Source organism: Setaria viridis, chromosome 1 (genome assembly GCF_005286985.2).
Source record: "Setaria viridis chromosome 1, Setaria_viridis_v4.0, whole genome shotgun sequence".
In the NCBI taxonomy this organism is placed as follows: Eukaryota; Viridiplantae; Streptophyta; class Magnoliopsida; order Poales; family Poaceae; genus Setaria; species Setaria viridis.
In genome coordinates, this window is record NC_048263.2 from 8,488,671 (window position 1) to 8,503,657 (window position 14,987).

General features: G+C 44.1%; 3 protein-coding genes across 3 annotated transcripts; 1 reads left to right on the top strand and 2 right to left on the bottom strand.

The window, feature by feature from the left end:
- Nucleotides 1–1,144: 1,144 nt before the first annotated feature.
- Nucleotides 1,145–5,444, bottom strand: LOC117852902 (uncharacterized). The gene is made up of 10 exons (XM_034735202.2): nucleotides 5,018–5,444; nucleotides 4,218–4,694; nucleotides 3,973–4,130; nucleotides 3,740–3,823; nucleotides 3,573–3,625; nucleotides 3,250–3,331; nucleotides 2,532–2,639; nucleotides 2,183–2,306; nucleotides 1,740–1,825; nucleotides 1,145–1,619 (listed from the first exon to the last, which is right to left on the bottom strand). Exons 1-10 carry the CDS (start codon nucleotides 5,382–5,384, stop codon nucleotides 1,398–1,400), a joined length of 1,761 nt encoding a protein of 586 aa, XP_034591093.1. The 5' UTR covers nucleotides 5,385–5,444; the 3' UTR covers nucleotides 1,145–1,397.
- A 211-nt stretch (nucleotides 5,445–5,655) lies between these two features.
- Nucleotides 5,656–10,394, top strand: LOC117852932 (probable ATP synthase 24 kDa subunit, mitochondrial). Its single transcript, XM_034735244.2, has 7 exons — nucleotides 5,656–5,814; nucleotides 6,660–6,762; nucleotides 7,342–7,486; nucleotides 7,864–7,974; nucleotides 9,027–9,173; nucleotides 9,733–9,855; nucleotides 10,029–10,394. The coding sequence occupies exons 1-7, from the start codon at nucleotides 5,776–5,778 to the stop codon at nucleotides 10,090–10,092; spliced, it is 732 nt and encodes a 243-aa protein (XP_034591135.1). The 5' UTR covers nucleotides 5,656–5,775; the 3' UTR covers nucleotides 10,093–10,394.
- Nucleotides 10,395–10,744: 350 nt separating this feature from the next.
- LOC117852906 (metal transporter NRAT1) lies at nucleotides 10,745–14,733 on the bottom strand. The gene is made up of 13 exons (XM_034735215.2): nucleotides 14,394–14,733; nucleotides 14,229–14,304; nucleotides 14,061–14,101; nucleotides 13,253–13,331; nucleotides 13,052–13,156; nucleotides 12,855–12,964; nucleotides 12,571–12,752; nucleotides 12,397–12,466; nucleotides 12,142–12,315; nucleotides 11,902–12,006; nucleotides 11,635–11,766; nucleotides 11,458–11,553; nucleotides 10,745–11,338 (listed from the first exon to the last, which is right to left on the bottom strand). The coding sequence occupies exons 1-13, from the start codon at nucleotides 14,523–14,525 to the stop codon at nucleotides 11,009–11,011; spliced, it is 1,632 nt and encodes a 543-aa protein (XP_034591106.1). The 5' UTR covers nucleotides 14,526–14,733; the 3' UTR covers nucleotides 10,745–11,008.
- Nucleotides 14,734–14,987: the final 254 nt, after the last annotated feature.

Here is a 14,987-nt window from a genome sequence, read left to right on the forward strand (position 1 = left end):
CATTTAGCAGTAACTATAAACAGGTCTTGGTGTTCAACAGAGTCCCAAATGTTGGTGGGCAAAATTCAGTCCAAGGAGCGTGGAGATGAGATATACAGTAGATACCTTGGTGTGAAGACCGAACGCGAGGCAGCTTTCTATGTCGCGGATCGCCGCAGCTTGACACCTCGCGCTGAATCCGCACCGCGTTGCGGACCAGACCGCACGTCGCGGACTCTGCAGCATCCAGGGCCGCCTCGCCGTGCGCGCGCGGGGCGGAGATGGGCGAGCGTAGAGCAGGCGGTGGGCACGCCGCGCGGCGGAGGCGGCGGCGATTTCTAGTTCTCGACACGTCCTCCCCGCCTGCACGGCCGTTCCCTTCCACTCCCCTCTCCAGCTTGGCGGCTGCAGGAATGGCGGATGATGGAGACGATGCATTGCAGGGCTGCAGGCGCGCGAAGGAGACGGAATCAAATTCATCAACCGGCGGCGGTCCTTTCGTATTGGAGTTCTTTTCCTCCTTTATTACCGTTATATTTTTTAAGATGTTGGAGTGTTTTTTTCCTTTTCAGACAGCTATTGTATTTCAATTTCTATCCACAGTCTCAATGAAGTTTCATGAGCATTTCCATCCACCAAGGCCAGTCTCAATGAAGTTTCATGAGAATTAAATTTGTTACGACGTCAGCTAAGTTATTGATTTGACAGGTTATTACGAGGGGGAGTTTCGTCAAATGAGAGAAAAGTTTCATCCCATGAAACCTAACATACGCAGTTCCTAAATTTCTCAATCTTGATAATAATGTAATGACTATGCATTAAAATTGACCTAAAAATAGAGGCTGTGATCTCATATGAACCTTGATGGTTTCGAAATAGAGAGCCTGTGTTGTTTACCTGGTGCAAAATTGACAACACAGGTTGCACAGTGGTAGCGCAAGCCCACAATCTCTGTTAGAAACTTGTTTATGTAGGCTTGGGCAGCCCCCGTGGAATCTTTAAGGAGGAAAAAAAATATCTTGCCGTACAGTCCCAAATTACTATTCATTTTGGTTTTTTCTAGGTTTATAGTCTTTACTATGCATCTAGATATACGCTATATCTAGATCCATAGCAAAAGCTATGTGGTTAGAAAAGCCAAAACTAATTGTAATTTGGGATGGTGTGAGTATAGTCTAATTTTTTGATTTTGAAGATAATTCACACGTGTTACACACCACAACCACCTCTCTCTCAGGGCAATACAACAAAGCGTTCCTTGTGGCTACCCAACAAACTTATTGACAGGCCCTTCCAAGGGAATATTCATGCACTGGCTCGTAATAACTAGTGGCGATTGGAAGGCAGTCAGGGACGAGGTATTCGGTCGTGACTTGTAAACCAAAATTGCACAGCCAGCACTAGGTAAGGCACGAAGACTAGGTCACTTTGTGCGAGATCTTTATGTAGCTCATGAGCCTTCTCAGAGCATTACCACTATCGATGGCTTCTCTCGTCCGGTCAAGCGCAGCGTTGATATCCTCGGCTCCGCTGCAGCCCAGCAAGTGGTCGGCCATAGCTGCGTTAAGAACTATTCGGTCATAGGCCGCTCCTTTCTCACCGCCTAGTGCTGCAAGACCCAGCTCCAAGTTCTTCAGGACCTGATACAGTTAGGGGGATCCAGTCAGAAGAATAACCCATACCGGCAATTTCTGTTTGAAACGTAGAGTGTTAACAAACATGAATGTATGACGGCAAGGGGCCATGGAAAAAAGGCTTACTGATCTATCAGTTCTTGGTGTTTCAGTGGACTCAAAACCAAGTTCCTGTGCATTCACAATAACCCTGAAGCTCTCTCTAGGAATACCTGAAAGGTAAGAGAGAAGCTCATCAGACTGAAATCACTTCATAATAACCATTCTCTTTTGCATTTCACAACAAGGTATCTGGAGTAGAATTATTTGTGCTTAGTTATTAATGCCATTAACAAAGCAGCATATTGTTTTATATGAATGAACTGCCAAGGTGAAGGAGAATTCTGAAAACAATTGACATATCCCTAACATAGGTAGCAGTAGTATAATCCCTTTTGCCATATGAGTAGTGACCTGTATCAGAAAAGTGTAGCAAATACCCTATAATTTGCAACATATGCTCAGTGATCACTAATAATATGAGGGCTACCTACAGTCAGTAAAAAGTGTGGAAGGCATCATTTTTATACCATCAGTCTCTGATGAATTTATGCTGTTTGGTGTCCGGAACCCTGAACAGTGGTTAACTGGAAGCCCTTTTGACGCATGAGCTGATCTTTCCTTGGTTGTCATTGAAAGTGCACCTTCCTCCCCCTATATGAGCAACATATATTTGTCTTAGGTTTTTGCAGGTGTAAAAGTCAATAAATTTGAGATAACAATCATATCCATCAATACAATTTGTGTTCTGACAAAAAGACAAAGGGACTGAAACTGTATTATCCATGGGAAATCACACTCAAAATGATTTAATTTATTCCATAGAGGACAGATTAATGAGTTCTCCAAAAAGGCACCAAATAAGATCATTGCGCTTACCTTTACAACTAGTCCAGCATGAACAGTTCTCCTTCTCATAAGCATAAGCAAAGGATCTTCATAGCCTTCATGATAAAATCCTGCAATCATTGATTCTCTTCCCCGTGCCTGACAGAAAAAATAAGACCAATAAGCCATTCGAGGGAAAAAAATCATGAACCAATACATGGCCAAGCTGCTTTTACAATTCTTTTTGTAACAGAATACACTTGAAAAAAATGTCAAGTAGTGCTATGACACTGCTCATTCAACTTACAAAGAATGAACAAGCACTCCCAGAAAATAGTAGGCAGTACAGATTATTTGCTTCGAAATTCTTTATGACACTAAATTGCATTATTACAAGAAGTAACTCATCTTGATTGTCGGTAAAAGTTGAAATTCTCACACGACTTTTGTCTAAACTAACCTATTGAAGAAATACTTTGAAAACCAAAGCTAATAAACCTCCAGGCAATTTATTGTGAAATGGTAATGGTATATTTTACTAAACCTTTACGTCAGTAGTTCATTAAAAATCAGTAAGCTTTCGATCAACTCTTTGAAGAATTAAGACCAGATTTCAGTCAATTAAATACATGGTATTCATAGTCACAAATGGAGATAAAAAATAAGCATAGAATCCTACAAAGAGTAGAACAGTTTAATCATCAAAATGCTCATGCATTATCTGCTCTTACAATAAAAATTCAGAAGTGGATGAGAAAGAGTAACTTACTCTCACAAATTGTTGAACTTTCTCAGAGGTAGCAATTGGTGGTCGTTTCTTAATATGCTCCCTGAGCCCAATAATTGAATATCTGCAAGAACGCTGAGTCAAAAAAAGTGCCCCTTCATGCCACATGAGTATATGAATTTATCACATAATAACTGCTTCATTTTAGCATGCATCCAAATGTAAATTGTTCATTTCAAATTTGACAAACATATATGTTTCCTGCACTTTTAATAAGAAAAGCTAGTGATTCCATCTCCACAAGAATATGAAGAAATGCCTTTGGTATCAGGATTATAAGGTTACCAAGGCAATGCCAAACTTACAGTGGTGGGCAAGCTTCTTGAAGATTTAAGTATGCAAAACCAGCGTTCTCATCCTGAAAGCAACCAGAAGGTTGATATGATCAGAGCAGTTAGCAGTGAAACGAAAGAAATATACTGGGTTGCAGAAAAAGTGCGCAGAAGGCGGAGAGCTGTACCGCCTACCGCACCTCCAATAGTGTCTTGGCATGTGTTGGAGATAGGCGTATGTTTGCACCCATGAATTTAAGCATCTGTCCTTCTGTTATTCCACCCTGAAAACCTTAATCATTAAGCCATACAAATAGCTCTCAAAAATAACTGACAGATAAATTCATCATAGAACTACAAGATAAATATTACTACAAAGTAAAAACACTTGCAGATGACTATTCTTGCTGTATATGTTTAGTAGATTACTGACCTTGGGTGGCATCCATTCAACACCGTGGAGCAGGGAAGACTCACCATAGCAGGCTCGAACCGCTGCAACAAACAGAGTACTCCTAAAAAAGCGCGTATTTCCATCATATGGTTCACCGTAGTGCGTCAAGGACTTAACATCAGCAACTGGAGGAGGACCTGATAAAAAGCCATGTAAATGCCACTATTGATTTCTCTATCCAGTTTCAAAGCCCACTCAGTGTTACCTAATTTCTCTGAAGTTACCTAGTTCATCATCAAAGGCTAGACAATATGCTTTGAGCTCACGATCAGTTTCTCTGTTCATCCGCTGTCCAATCAAAAATGCTGCTAGAAGCGCTTCACTAACCACAGTTGAACTTGAATTTGATCCAATTGGCAAAATATCCTTTAGTACACATTGAACCTCCTCATAACCTAAATGGCCACCAGCAAGTACTTCCCTCAAAGCACCAACAAGTCTCATCTCTCCAGTTCCTTGACCAACATAACGAGGTCCTGTTAAACCATTTGCACCCATGATCGTTCCTTCAGGGTCTGCTATAAACTTCACCTCAGGAGGAAGAACTTGCACAAGGCGTGGCCAAAATATGCTCATGGCTCGCCGCTCACCCTCACTCCACTGAGTGGCCTCTGGAAAAGAATTAGCTCTTATTGTCATGCCAGCAAAGAATGCACCCAGCTGTGCACTGGAGACTGGCTCCTCTTTGAGTTCTCCCATTGCTACAATATTTGCAAAGAAAATGCTGTGTAAGCTTCTTATGGAAGGCAAGGAAAATAAAGAAACTCACAGCAGCCCTACTGTCTGCAAGCATATAAGTCAAAAACTAACCAGTAACATAAATTCATTTCAATTATGCAGATTTTACGGGTTTCAAGAATTAAGACAAACAATGTGCATCAAATTTGCATTGAGCTTCTAAATTGTAATCATACAGAGTCATTCAGACTTCCACCAAAATTAAGCGGCAGAATTTATCAGCAAAACCAGCTCGTTTTCAAGCAGCCCGCGCCATTCCGAAGGAGGAAGAGCTAAGTGAGCTCACCGGAGCGGAGGATGGTGTCGAGGACGCGCATGGCCTGCTCCTCCCCGAGCGGGCGCGTCTGCCCGGGCCCCGTGCACACCCGCCCCTGCGCCTCCAGCACCGTCGCGTTCGGCCGCGGCAGCCCCGCCGGCCGGTACGAATCAGATACCGACGGGTTCCTCCGCCCGCCCTCCTCCAGCACCTCCACCCCTGCCTCCTCCATCCACGACGGAGCCGCCGACGCCGCCACTGACAGCCCGCGGCGGCATCTCCGCCCGCCAACGGCCAGCGCCGCCGAGCCAAGCCTCCTTGCCGCCGGCGACGGCGAGGCCCGGCGCCTCGCGCACAGGCTCGGGCCCGGCAACGGCGGCCTCAGGAGGGAGTTCATGGCGAGCCACCAAGGTCAAAGCTGAGGAGAGAGCACAGAGACGGAGCCGGCGACCACTGCACTGCAGCAGCCAAGCGACGGGAGGAAGAGCCGAGGCGGGCCGGATCGGGCCCACCGCGCACCGAGAGAAGGGATGGCCGAGTGGGCCCACTCCTCCAACGCGCACCCGTGGCCCGCGGATCTACGCGCGCTTTGAGATCCGTGCAAGGGCCACGCGGGGTCCGGTCGGAACGGACGGCGGAGAGCGGCGGGGGAGCTGCCACAAAGCGCAGCGCTAGCGCCGCCCCCATTTCTCCTCCTCCCATCCCCATCTCTCGCTCTCCCCCTCGCTCTCGCGGAGATCGAAGAGAAGCGGAGGCTCCTGCCCTAGCGCCGTCCCGCCGCATCAGCCATGGCGCTGGCCGCTCGCATGGTCTCGCGGTCCCGTCAGGTTCGTTCGCTGGCTCCCCCCCTTGGCCTCCTGCGTCGCGTCCCGGGGGAGGAACGGGAAGTCGGAACCCTAGTTACTCGGTAGATCTGATCCGGCGCCGTCTGCCTCGGCGTGACCGGGTGATTCGCGTGGGATCTGTGGTTTTCCTGTAGAATTTCTCCGGGAGCATCAATCGCAATGGTGGCGGATGTTCGGGTCCGATTCGTTTTTCCTGCTTCGTAGTATATCGCATTGACTGAGCGGTTGGAGTGTGGCGGGATTGTTTCGATTAGGAGGGGATGTTTTTGAGGTTGTTCGCTAGATTGGGAATTGGAGGTCAGGAGGGGGCAGCCAGACGAGACGATGATGTATCTTGCAACAGCTCCAGATCCTTTCAAGTCCGAAAACAGTTTTCCATTTTGACTATTTGGTAGATAACCATGTTTGCACCAATGGACATACTAGCTCTGGGCATTGCCAAACCCCTCAGGAAACAATGTTCCTTGTTCATGTAGTTTGTCCTCATTTCTATTGCCTTTGAGCGCTGTATCTAGTATGCTGGTGTATTTTGGAATTGACATCAATGCAATAAAACATACCAGTGAGTTAACTTCTATTGGTGATTGCACATGGTTTGATCCATCCTAGGTCTAGGTGCTGTTCTAGTTGGTCATTGCTGTCTTATTAAATGCAAGCATGAGAGAAAGGAGCCATTAGTTTACTTTACGTGAATGTGCCCATGGTTAATGGGATTTCAGTGTGGGGTTGTTTAGCATCAGCATATTCTGTTATCTGCGCTTGACATTCTATACTTATTGCTGTGTTTACGCTATAAAGTTCATTTGGTGATGCTCCTGCACCTGCAGCTATATTCGGCTCAAACGGCTTTGGTGAATGGAGGTGCCACTCAAGTTCGTTCCTTTGCCAAAGATGCAGCTCCAGCTGATCGTCCTCCCATCAATGGGGATGGTAAGCTTCTGATATTTTTATTTTGTGTGCTTTTATTGTTTGAAAAACTGCTTTGGTCATCACTATTTTGAAGTAACTGAACACTAACGCTTAATGGACATGTAATTCTCACTTCTGGATAAAGTCACAAAATCGTTCCTTCTTGAACTCCTGTTTGTAAGATACTAGATTTTCATACCATGTATCATATTGGCACTGCAATGTATGATGTTCCTGTATGACGAGCAGTGGTCACACATGGTGGTGCCGCAATCTGCATCATAGGAATTTCTTTTGAGCTATGTCTTTGAACAGAGCATATAATGACAAGTTTTAACTTTAAACTATATACCTATGGTGTTTACAGCACTTTCTTGAAGTTTTCTGACTCATTTAAGCTGTGTCTTTTAATGATCGACTGTTCAATTCATGCCTTGGCGTGAAGATGCTGCACGTTTTGCCATTTTGAATTTATGTTGGATTTTGTTAGATTAAAGTTTATCTTGCATGTTTTTGTAATTAGTTATGTAGAGACTGCTTTTTATGCATTCCGGATTCCTTACAGTTGTTAGTACTAACTTGACTCTTTTTGCCATCAAGATCTCCTGAAGGGCATATTCTTTGAGGTAAAGAAGAAGTTTGAGACCGCACTTGGTGTCCTTAAAAAGGAAAAGATCACTATTGATCCAGATGACCCAGCGGCAGTTTCTCGTTATGCTCAAGTTATGAAGACTGTAAGGGAAAAGTAAGACAATTTGTGGCCATTTGCTTTCCACTGTATTTCTTTCAATTGTCTTTGCTCGTCCAAAATTTTCTGAGTGTGATGAGAGCTGGCAATGCTAATTCCTGTTTAAACACAATAAGGCACAACCATGAATACCAGAGAAGCATAACTCTTTAATTCAGGATTACTTACTGTAATAGATTTTGCCATGCATGTGCTATAATGTTGATGTTGTTTTGTCATTCTATATCTAATCAGTTTGAATTCACATTTGTGAATGGAATCCTATCCTCCACAAAGCATTCATTTCTTTGATTCACTTTTGTTTTGTGTAAATTCAATAAATCTCATTGTTACTGGCCTGGTCATCTGATTATGCTACTGTTATGTAAATGCAGGGCAGATCTTCTCTCTGATTCTCAAAGAATCAAATATACTATTGAGACCTTTACCAAGGGCATCCCTGATGCACGGACTTACCTGAACACTCTCCAGGAGATCAGAGTAAAGTACGTCTATTGCCATTATCACATAAGCTTCCTTTATTTCCTGTTGAATTTGGCTGCTTGATTTCTGTGTAAAATCTTCAAGGTTCAATAAAACGCTAGGCGCTAGGCCACTGATTAGCGCCTAGGCTGAGTAAACGTAGATTAAACGTGATTAATCGTTTGTGAATTTATTATTATTTTCCATAATATATATTAATTTTTGGATTTATAAGTGAAAAAAATAGAAATTCATGTAACATATTATGTTGTGCAATCATTTATTATTGTCTAACTATCCAGATCAACATATATGTGGCCGGTCCCAGATTCTTAATAGATTCACTGGTTTAATAGAGAAGGTAAAAGGAAAAGAAAAAATGAAGGAGATTAGGCACATATGGGCCACCGGCCTGCTGTTTCCTGGCCCAGCCAGCCCACCACTTGACCTAGTTACCCCTTCAATCCAGCTGCTCCCACACGTACCCCCTCAATTCCACCCGCCGCCGCAACTCTTCCTCTCTTCCTCGCCACTCCACTCTCCTCGCAGGACAGCGCCGCGTCGCCGCCGATTGCTCGCCGCCGAGCACCATCTCGCATAAGAGATAAGTAAAATTGACAGCCAGCGACCTCCTCTTCACTCTGGTGTCCTCGATTTCACCTGGAACCATCTCCATTGATACAAATGTCGCTCCAATGGCACGGCCGGCGCCATGGCTGCTTCATCTCCGGCATAGGCCGTCTCGCACCCCTCTGCCTCCTTCCCTTCCCTTCCTATCCTCCCACCTGTTCTCCCACGTGCTTTTTTCCCGTCCTCCGGCCTGCCCGCCGGCACTCGGACTATTTATTGGGCGCCTAGGGCCTAAACGACGTGCTAGGCCTCCGCATCACGCTTAAGCGCGATTAGGCGTGCGTTTAATTACGTTTTCTCGAACATTGAAAATCTTGCATGTTCCTCATGTAAAACCTTAGTGTGTATTTTTTTCACCTTTATATACATTTTTGGAATCCAGACAGGCCTCATACATCTTGAATATGGAAAATATTACAGTTTCTCATTGTGTTCTGTGATACAGGAGTGGCCTTATAGATCATCTTGGCATTGAGCCTTTGATGATGGAAGCTCTCGAGAAGATCGAGAAGGACATTAAGAAGCCACTATTGAGGAGTGACAAGAAGAACATGGCCACCCTCTTGGCAGAGTTTGACAAGATTAACAAAAAGTATGCCAAATATCTGTATCTTCATCTCAATAGCTTGTTTTTAGTTAGCGATATGGTTAAATGGGTTGTGGAGATTTTCATTGATTGCTCTCCCAAGGGACGCATCTGTCATTATTAATGGTTATTACTGGAGGGACGTGTATAGTCTCAATCGAATACTTGACAACAAGGCAGTATTACCTGAATAGCTTTACTAGACATTGGATGACATTGATCCCTTGTGAATGATCCATAGATTGTATATTTCATCTGTCAGGATAGTCTGATTCTGTATTGTAAAGATAACGCTGATGATGGCATGGCCCATTTATAGGCATCCGGGTATTCTGTAGGGCTTCTTTTGGATAGGCAGAGATTAAGCCTAATCCCTTTGGATTGGAAGGTAGAATGACTAATATCCCTGCCAATATGTAGCGAGTAAGCCTGATCCCCTACCAGTGCAACAAAAAGCCCATTTAGGAAACCATTTTGTTTGCATTGAGTTGTGCGCCTTTACATGTCTAACTTATTATAATTAGTGTCATTCTCATGTTCTTTTGCATTGTGAACCTTGAAATAGGCTTGGCATTCGGAAGGAAGATCTTCCCAAGATCGAGGAAGAGCTCGAAATGGAAATTGCCAAAAGTGAGCTGACGGAACTTAAGAAGGAATGCATTGAAGCGATGGAGACTCAACTAAAGAGGTGTGTCCCTTAACTGAAATCACTAATTGCTTAGAAACCTAAAGAGGTGACTCTCGCTATACTGTGGTTAACCTTACTAGTGAGTTAATAGATGCTCACGTTTATATTTGTTGTCTGTGCATCTCTTATATTGCATGATTGTATCACGCTCATGCTGTCACACTTTTGACCAGGGAGGAGTTTAAAGATGAGGAGATGCCTGATGTCAAGAAGTTGGACATCAGAAACTTCCTGTAGGCTTGATCGACGATAATCCTTGCGGCATTTCAAATTGCCCGACCCACCCGTGATTTTTCTTGGTTTTGGTTTCAAGTTGACCGGTGCTGTAAGCTACACCTATGAATGCCCCTCTTCCCTTTTTGTAATAAAAAACTGCACCGAGGTACAAAGAACTGTCAACCGTTGAGTTGGATTGCTTCTTGCCTTTCCCGCTGCTCTAGTGGTCACATCTACAATGAGGTGTCGTGTGTTATGGTAGATGAACTGATAATGATACGAGGCATTCAGGCAATGATGATACCTGTTTTTTAACTTTTTTATTTTTGGTCTATTTAATATCGCCTAAGAGATTGTTTCTCTTCGTTTGGAGTAAAGATCTATTTCGGTCTTAATTCTGTTATTTCATCACGTTGTAAAGGAACCTTTTGCGATTTCTGCTGGGCTTGTCTTGCGAAATCTGCAGCCTCTGTTCAGCTAGCTGTGGTGACGTCTGGGGGAACGATGTACATACGTATAGTGGGGCCCTTTTCGATTCTTTTGAAATAGACATGGGCTGTGGCCATGCCTACACAAAGAAGGCCCACCTGATAAAAGGGCATCTTTAATAGGCCCACAACATTCATTTCTTTTGTCTAACTCTTTCTTATATAAACCGGACTTATCGCGAGTGTGAAATTCTTAAATGGTTAAGAAACAGTTTATGTCATGACATTCTAAAATGGCTTGCACTCTGATGACAGTAAAAGGCCGCCTAAATCAGCAATGGCAAGATGCGATAAGCTACATTCCACTCAAAATAAAAGTAAAACACAGTCATTAAAAAGAATTAACCACAACAGCACAAGCTCTATAGACGGCAATGGACACATCAGCCATAACATATAGTACAACGAGTACGCAGCATCAGCATGGAAGCAAGACCTGCATAGGCAGTCTACATGGAAGCATCAGCCAGGTCCTTCCTGAACGGCGCCGGCTGGTCGGCGTCGGCGGCGGACGCCACGGCCTGCGCGCCGCCGGCCTCCACCTGCCCCTGCGCCCGCTCCGACACCGGCACGTACGTGGACACCGTGTCCCTCCTGAACGTCAGGTAGACGACGAAGACGAGGTAGGCAGCCATGAGCGCGAAGACGACGATGGAGACGAGCGCGTTGGCGTACTTGGGAAGGTGGTTGTGCACCAGCCAGTCCACGTAGGTCCACACCAGGAAGTAGGTGTTGACCACGATGAGCGCGAAGCTCAGGATCCACGCGATCACCACCGTCTGCATCCATGATTCGATCGTCAGTTTATGATGGTGGCGTAATTGTTCATCGTTTTTGTTTCTGGTCAGGCAAATGAACTGGTGAGTAGTTTCAGGTATATCAGTATAAGGAAGCTTACGTAGATGGATTCCTTGAGGGGTCCTACTTTCTTGCTGCTGTTGCAGAACTTGAGGAGAGGGATGAGCGCGAACGGCATCTCAAACGACAGCACCATCTGCAGAGAAAATTTGTACCAGTTATTGCTCAGGTGATTTCCAATAGCGAGTGCTGAAACTGTGTCGAGGGATCATCTTACCGATGAGAAGATGATCAACTTGCCAGCACCAGACGGACCGCTGACAATGGAGACAATGAGGCTTGGGGCAATGGCGATGACTCGTGTGATGAGGTTCCGTACCCAGTTCTTCATCTTCATGTCCAGAAACCCCTGAAAATAGATCATAAAATGAGGATAGCGCAGTATTAACTGAATAATGCTCGAGAATGGACAGTGTTGGCTGGGTCAAACAATTTTTATGAACTCGATGACGCTTGGATGAGTATTCTCAGTAGTATTGATCACCTGCATGATAACCTGCCCAGCGAATGTGCAACTAATCGTTGTGCTCTGCCCAGAAGCTAGCAGTGCAACAGCATACACCACAGAGCTCGATCTCCCCAAAACGTTCTGAAAGGAAGCGAAGAGCGTGAGTTCATCTATATTTTCTGTGGTCCTAGATGAGAGCTGTTTGTATTACAGGACAACATGCTATAAATATTTTTGAAAGTGGTCACTTCTTAGGTGCTAAATCACCTAACATACCCTGAGCAACATAGGTGCGGACTGCAGAGTAAGGTCACTGCACGTGTTTGAATCGGTTGGAGAAAGATTGTCTGCATTGCAGATGGTTCCCGCGACAACGACCACCGAAACATTGATTAGGAATGCCACTATGAATGCAAGGCTACACTCAATAAGGAAGTATCTGCAAGCAGCCTATCCAAAGCAAACCATTAGCCATTCAGCAGGATAACAACCATGGAATCGTGACAGCATTATTTTGTCAGTGCAACCTACTCTGATGCTTTTAACTGATCGTGGCGTCTTTCTTGAGAGGACAAGGGCAGAGTGCAAGAACAAGTTGTACCTGTATGGCCGTCACAAGTTTGTCGTGTTTGAGGTTTTGAACATGGATCGAATGTGAAACAATCTTAGTGACCACACAGCTTGATGGGTAACAGAATTGCTTACGGTGTGATGATAGCGCCAAATAGGGCAATTGCATTAGCAGCAGCGCCCTTTCCCTGGAGCGAGGGAACAAACATGCCCTTGACGACTTCTTTTGCGGATGGCCTCAGGTAGCTCAACTCTCCGAAGAAGCAAGCCGCCATGGTGAACATGAAAGCAGCTATAATGAACTCCAATTTGCGGGCCTGTGTGGTGCACATAATTAGGCCAAGCCATCAACAAGTTATTACCATTATGAATGTTATGGTAATCATGCAGATATCCAAAAAACAGTAGGGTGTGTGTACCCCGAATCTCTGCACCCCAAGGAGCAAGAGGGTGCTGAATACTGTGAGGATAACTCCAGCCCACACTGGAATCTTAAGCAGTATATTGAATGCAAAGGCTGTGCCCAACACTGCAGTAGCGAAACAATATGTTACTCAATGGCAAACAGAGCACATCCAAAAAAGAAAGAAAGAAAACTAATAGTCTATTGATCAACCTTCAGGGATATCATCAGATATCACTGCAAGCTCCGCGATGATCCACAAGCAAATGTTGACGTAACGTGGGTACTCTTCCCTGCAGAGTTCAGCAAGATGTCTCCCTATACAAAGTTGACCAATAGCATGAATTTGATGAGGCTATGTGCCCATGCAGGATTTGATATACAGAGACCAACATGGTGTTAAGTGAAAGGTACCTGTCTTTACTCCAAGGTTGGCAGCTAGTGTTTGGATCAAAAGTGCAAAGATCATTCCAACTAAGACCACCCAAAGAAGCTATTTATAATAAAATTACATTACAGAGTGAGATGACCAACAAGTATTCAAGATTAAAAAGGAAGAAAAATGACTAGTAAGTTTGCTACTCTGCTCCATGTTGGTCAGTTAAGGTCTGGGGCGCAGCATTGAAAAAAGCATCTTGACGCTAAATAATTGTGGTAACTCGTAGTCCAAATTATGGTACAACCGATTTATAGTAAATTACGACATACAAGAATAGACATATCAATTCTAGTAAGTCGACTACATTGTTGGCTATTCTATAGCCGGCCATAGAGTATATATATATAGAGAGAGAGAGAGAGAGAGATAGATAGATAGAGAGAGAGAGAGATGTTTTTAGTTCAGGCGAAATATTATATGCAAACAATGCACTTTCAGCAAGAACTAAAGTATATTAATTTAGCTACGAAGTCAGTAAAAAAAAAATCTGAATGTTGACAGGTTAGTTGATGAGTGATCTATCAAACTTAAACTTTATATTCTAAAATGGACTGAATGGAACCTCAACTAGAATTTTTCAGACAACAATATCTTTTTCTTTTCTTTTCCTTTTGCACTTACTTTTCAGCTTTTCCAGAAATTTCTCTTTTTGCATCAATTTTGCAATTGAAATTTTCCATTAAGATATTTATGGGTTGGATCACAAAAACTTGACTACAATTTGCTAATTAATTGGTGGACTTAAGGGTCAGTCATAAAAAGAAGCGAAGAACTATGTAGTACCTCATATTTGAAGTCAGCCCCAGCTTGCATGTCAGTTTCCACTGTCAAATCATAGTTCAGAACCACACAATACCACTAAAATTACTTTCTATTTCTTCTTAAAGAAACACTATCACAAATTCACAACAATAAAGATCATGCAGCTCTGAGGAAAGGATGAGAGTTTACAGTTGCTAGGATCCAGGAAGCCAATGGCCACAAGAGCTCCAGGTCCAACATGAGCCAAGAACTTCCTCCATTTTGGCTGTTACCACCAACAAAAATTAGCTGGGGCAGAAACAAAAAAAAGGGACTGAATTAGAACTGCAAACATGGACAAATGTGATTATATACCTGCCCCTGGAATTGCTCATCTTTTTCGAGCTCGACAGTTTTGTCTTTGTGATCTCCAGTGTCACTGCCACTCTGAAGCACACCATGGCGAGCTTCCTGTCCAGTCTCTCCCACCTCACGAGCCCGCTCCATATTCTATACTGGCAAATTGGTATTACCCCTACCACTGAAACTTCGCCAGAGGCTCGCTCTTTTCAACACAGCCCCGTTCTTCTTCTGTATTTTATAGGCCAGAGACCCGTTGAAGACTACCCCATACAGACACTGAAATGTCAAGTACAGTACAACGCTGGGTGAGTAGCTGCCATCATGGTTCCTGCCCTGATTCCTCACCTGTTAGATGCTTTTGAGATCTGAACTCTTGCCTGGGGAAAACGTATGGCTGCGGTTACAATTGAGTTGGTGGGACTAACATAGCAGGCAGCATGTTGTAAAGCGTGCACTGCAGTTTTCACTCACCACACGATCCAATTAATGTGCTTAAGCTGCTCAAAGGCAGCAATTCACTCATACTTCAACAGTCCCAAGCACACAATGATTGATTTGGTGTCGGTTGCTAACCTAGATGTAGGAAATTCTGCTCACCACAGTTTT

Coding starts and splice junctions, on each gene's coding strand:
- LOC117852902 (XM_034735202.2), bottom strand. CDS start 5,384: ATGAACTCCCTCCTGAGGCCGCCGTTGCCGGGCCCGAGCCTGTGCGCG. Junction 4,695..5,017: donor CGACACCATCCTCCGCTCCG/GTGAGCTCACTT, acceptor CAAATATTGTAG/CAATGGGAGAACTCAAAGAG. Junction 1,826..2,182: donor AAATTCATCAGAGACTGATG/GTATAAAAATGA, acceptor CTTACCTTTCAG/GTATTCCTAGAGAGAGCTTC.
- LOC117852932 (XM_034735244.2), top strand. CDS start 5,776: ATGGCGCTGGCCGCTCGCATGGTCTCGCGGTCCCGTCAG. Junction 7,975..9,026: donor CTCCAGGAGATCAGAGTAAA/GTACGTCTATTG, acceptor TCTGTGATACAG/GAGTGGCCTTATAGATCATC. Junction 9,174..9,732: donor TTTGACAAGATTAACAAAAA/GTATGCCAAATA, acceptor ACCTTGAAATAG/GCTTGGCATTCGGAAGGAAG.
- LOC117852906 (XM_034735215.2), bottom strand. CDS start 14,525: ATGGAGCGGGCTCGTGAGGTGGGAGAGACTGGACAGGAAGCTCGCCAT. Junction 14,102..14,228: donor CTTCCTGGATCCTAGCAACT/GTAAACTCTCAT, acceptor ATGATTTGACAG/TGGAAACTGACATGCAAGCT. Junction 11,767..11,901: donor CTGGGCAGGTTATCATGCAG/GTGATCAATACT, acceptor ATCTATTTTCAG/GGGTTTCTGGACATGAAGAT.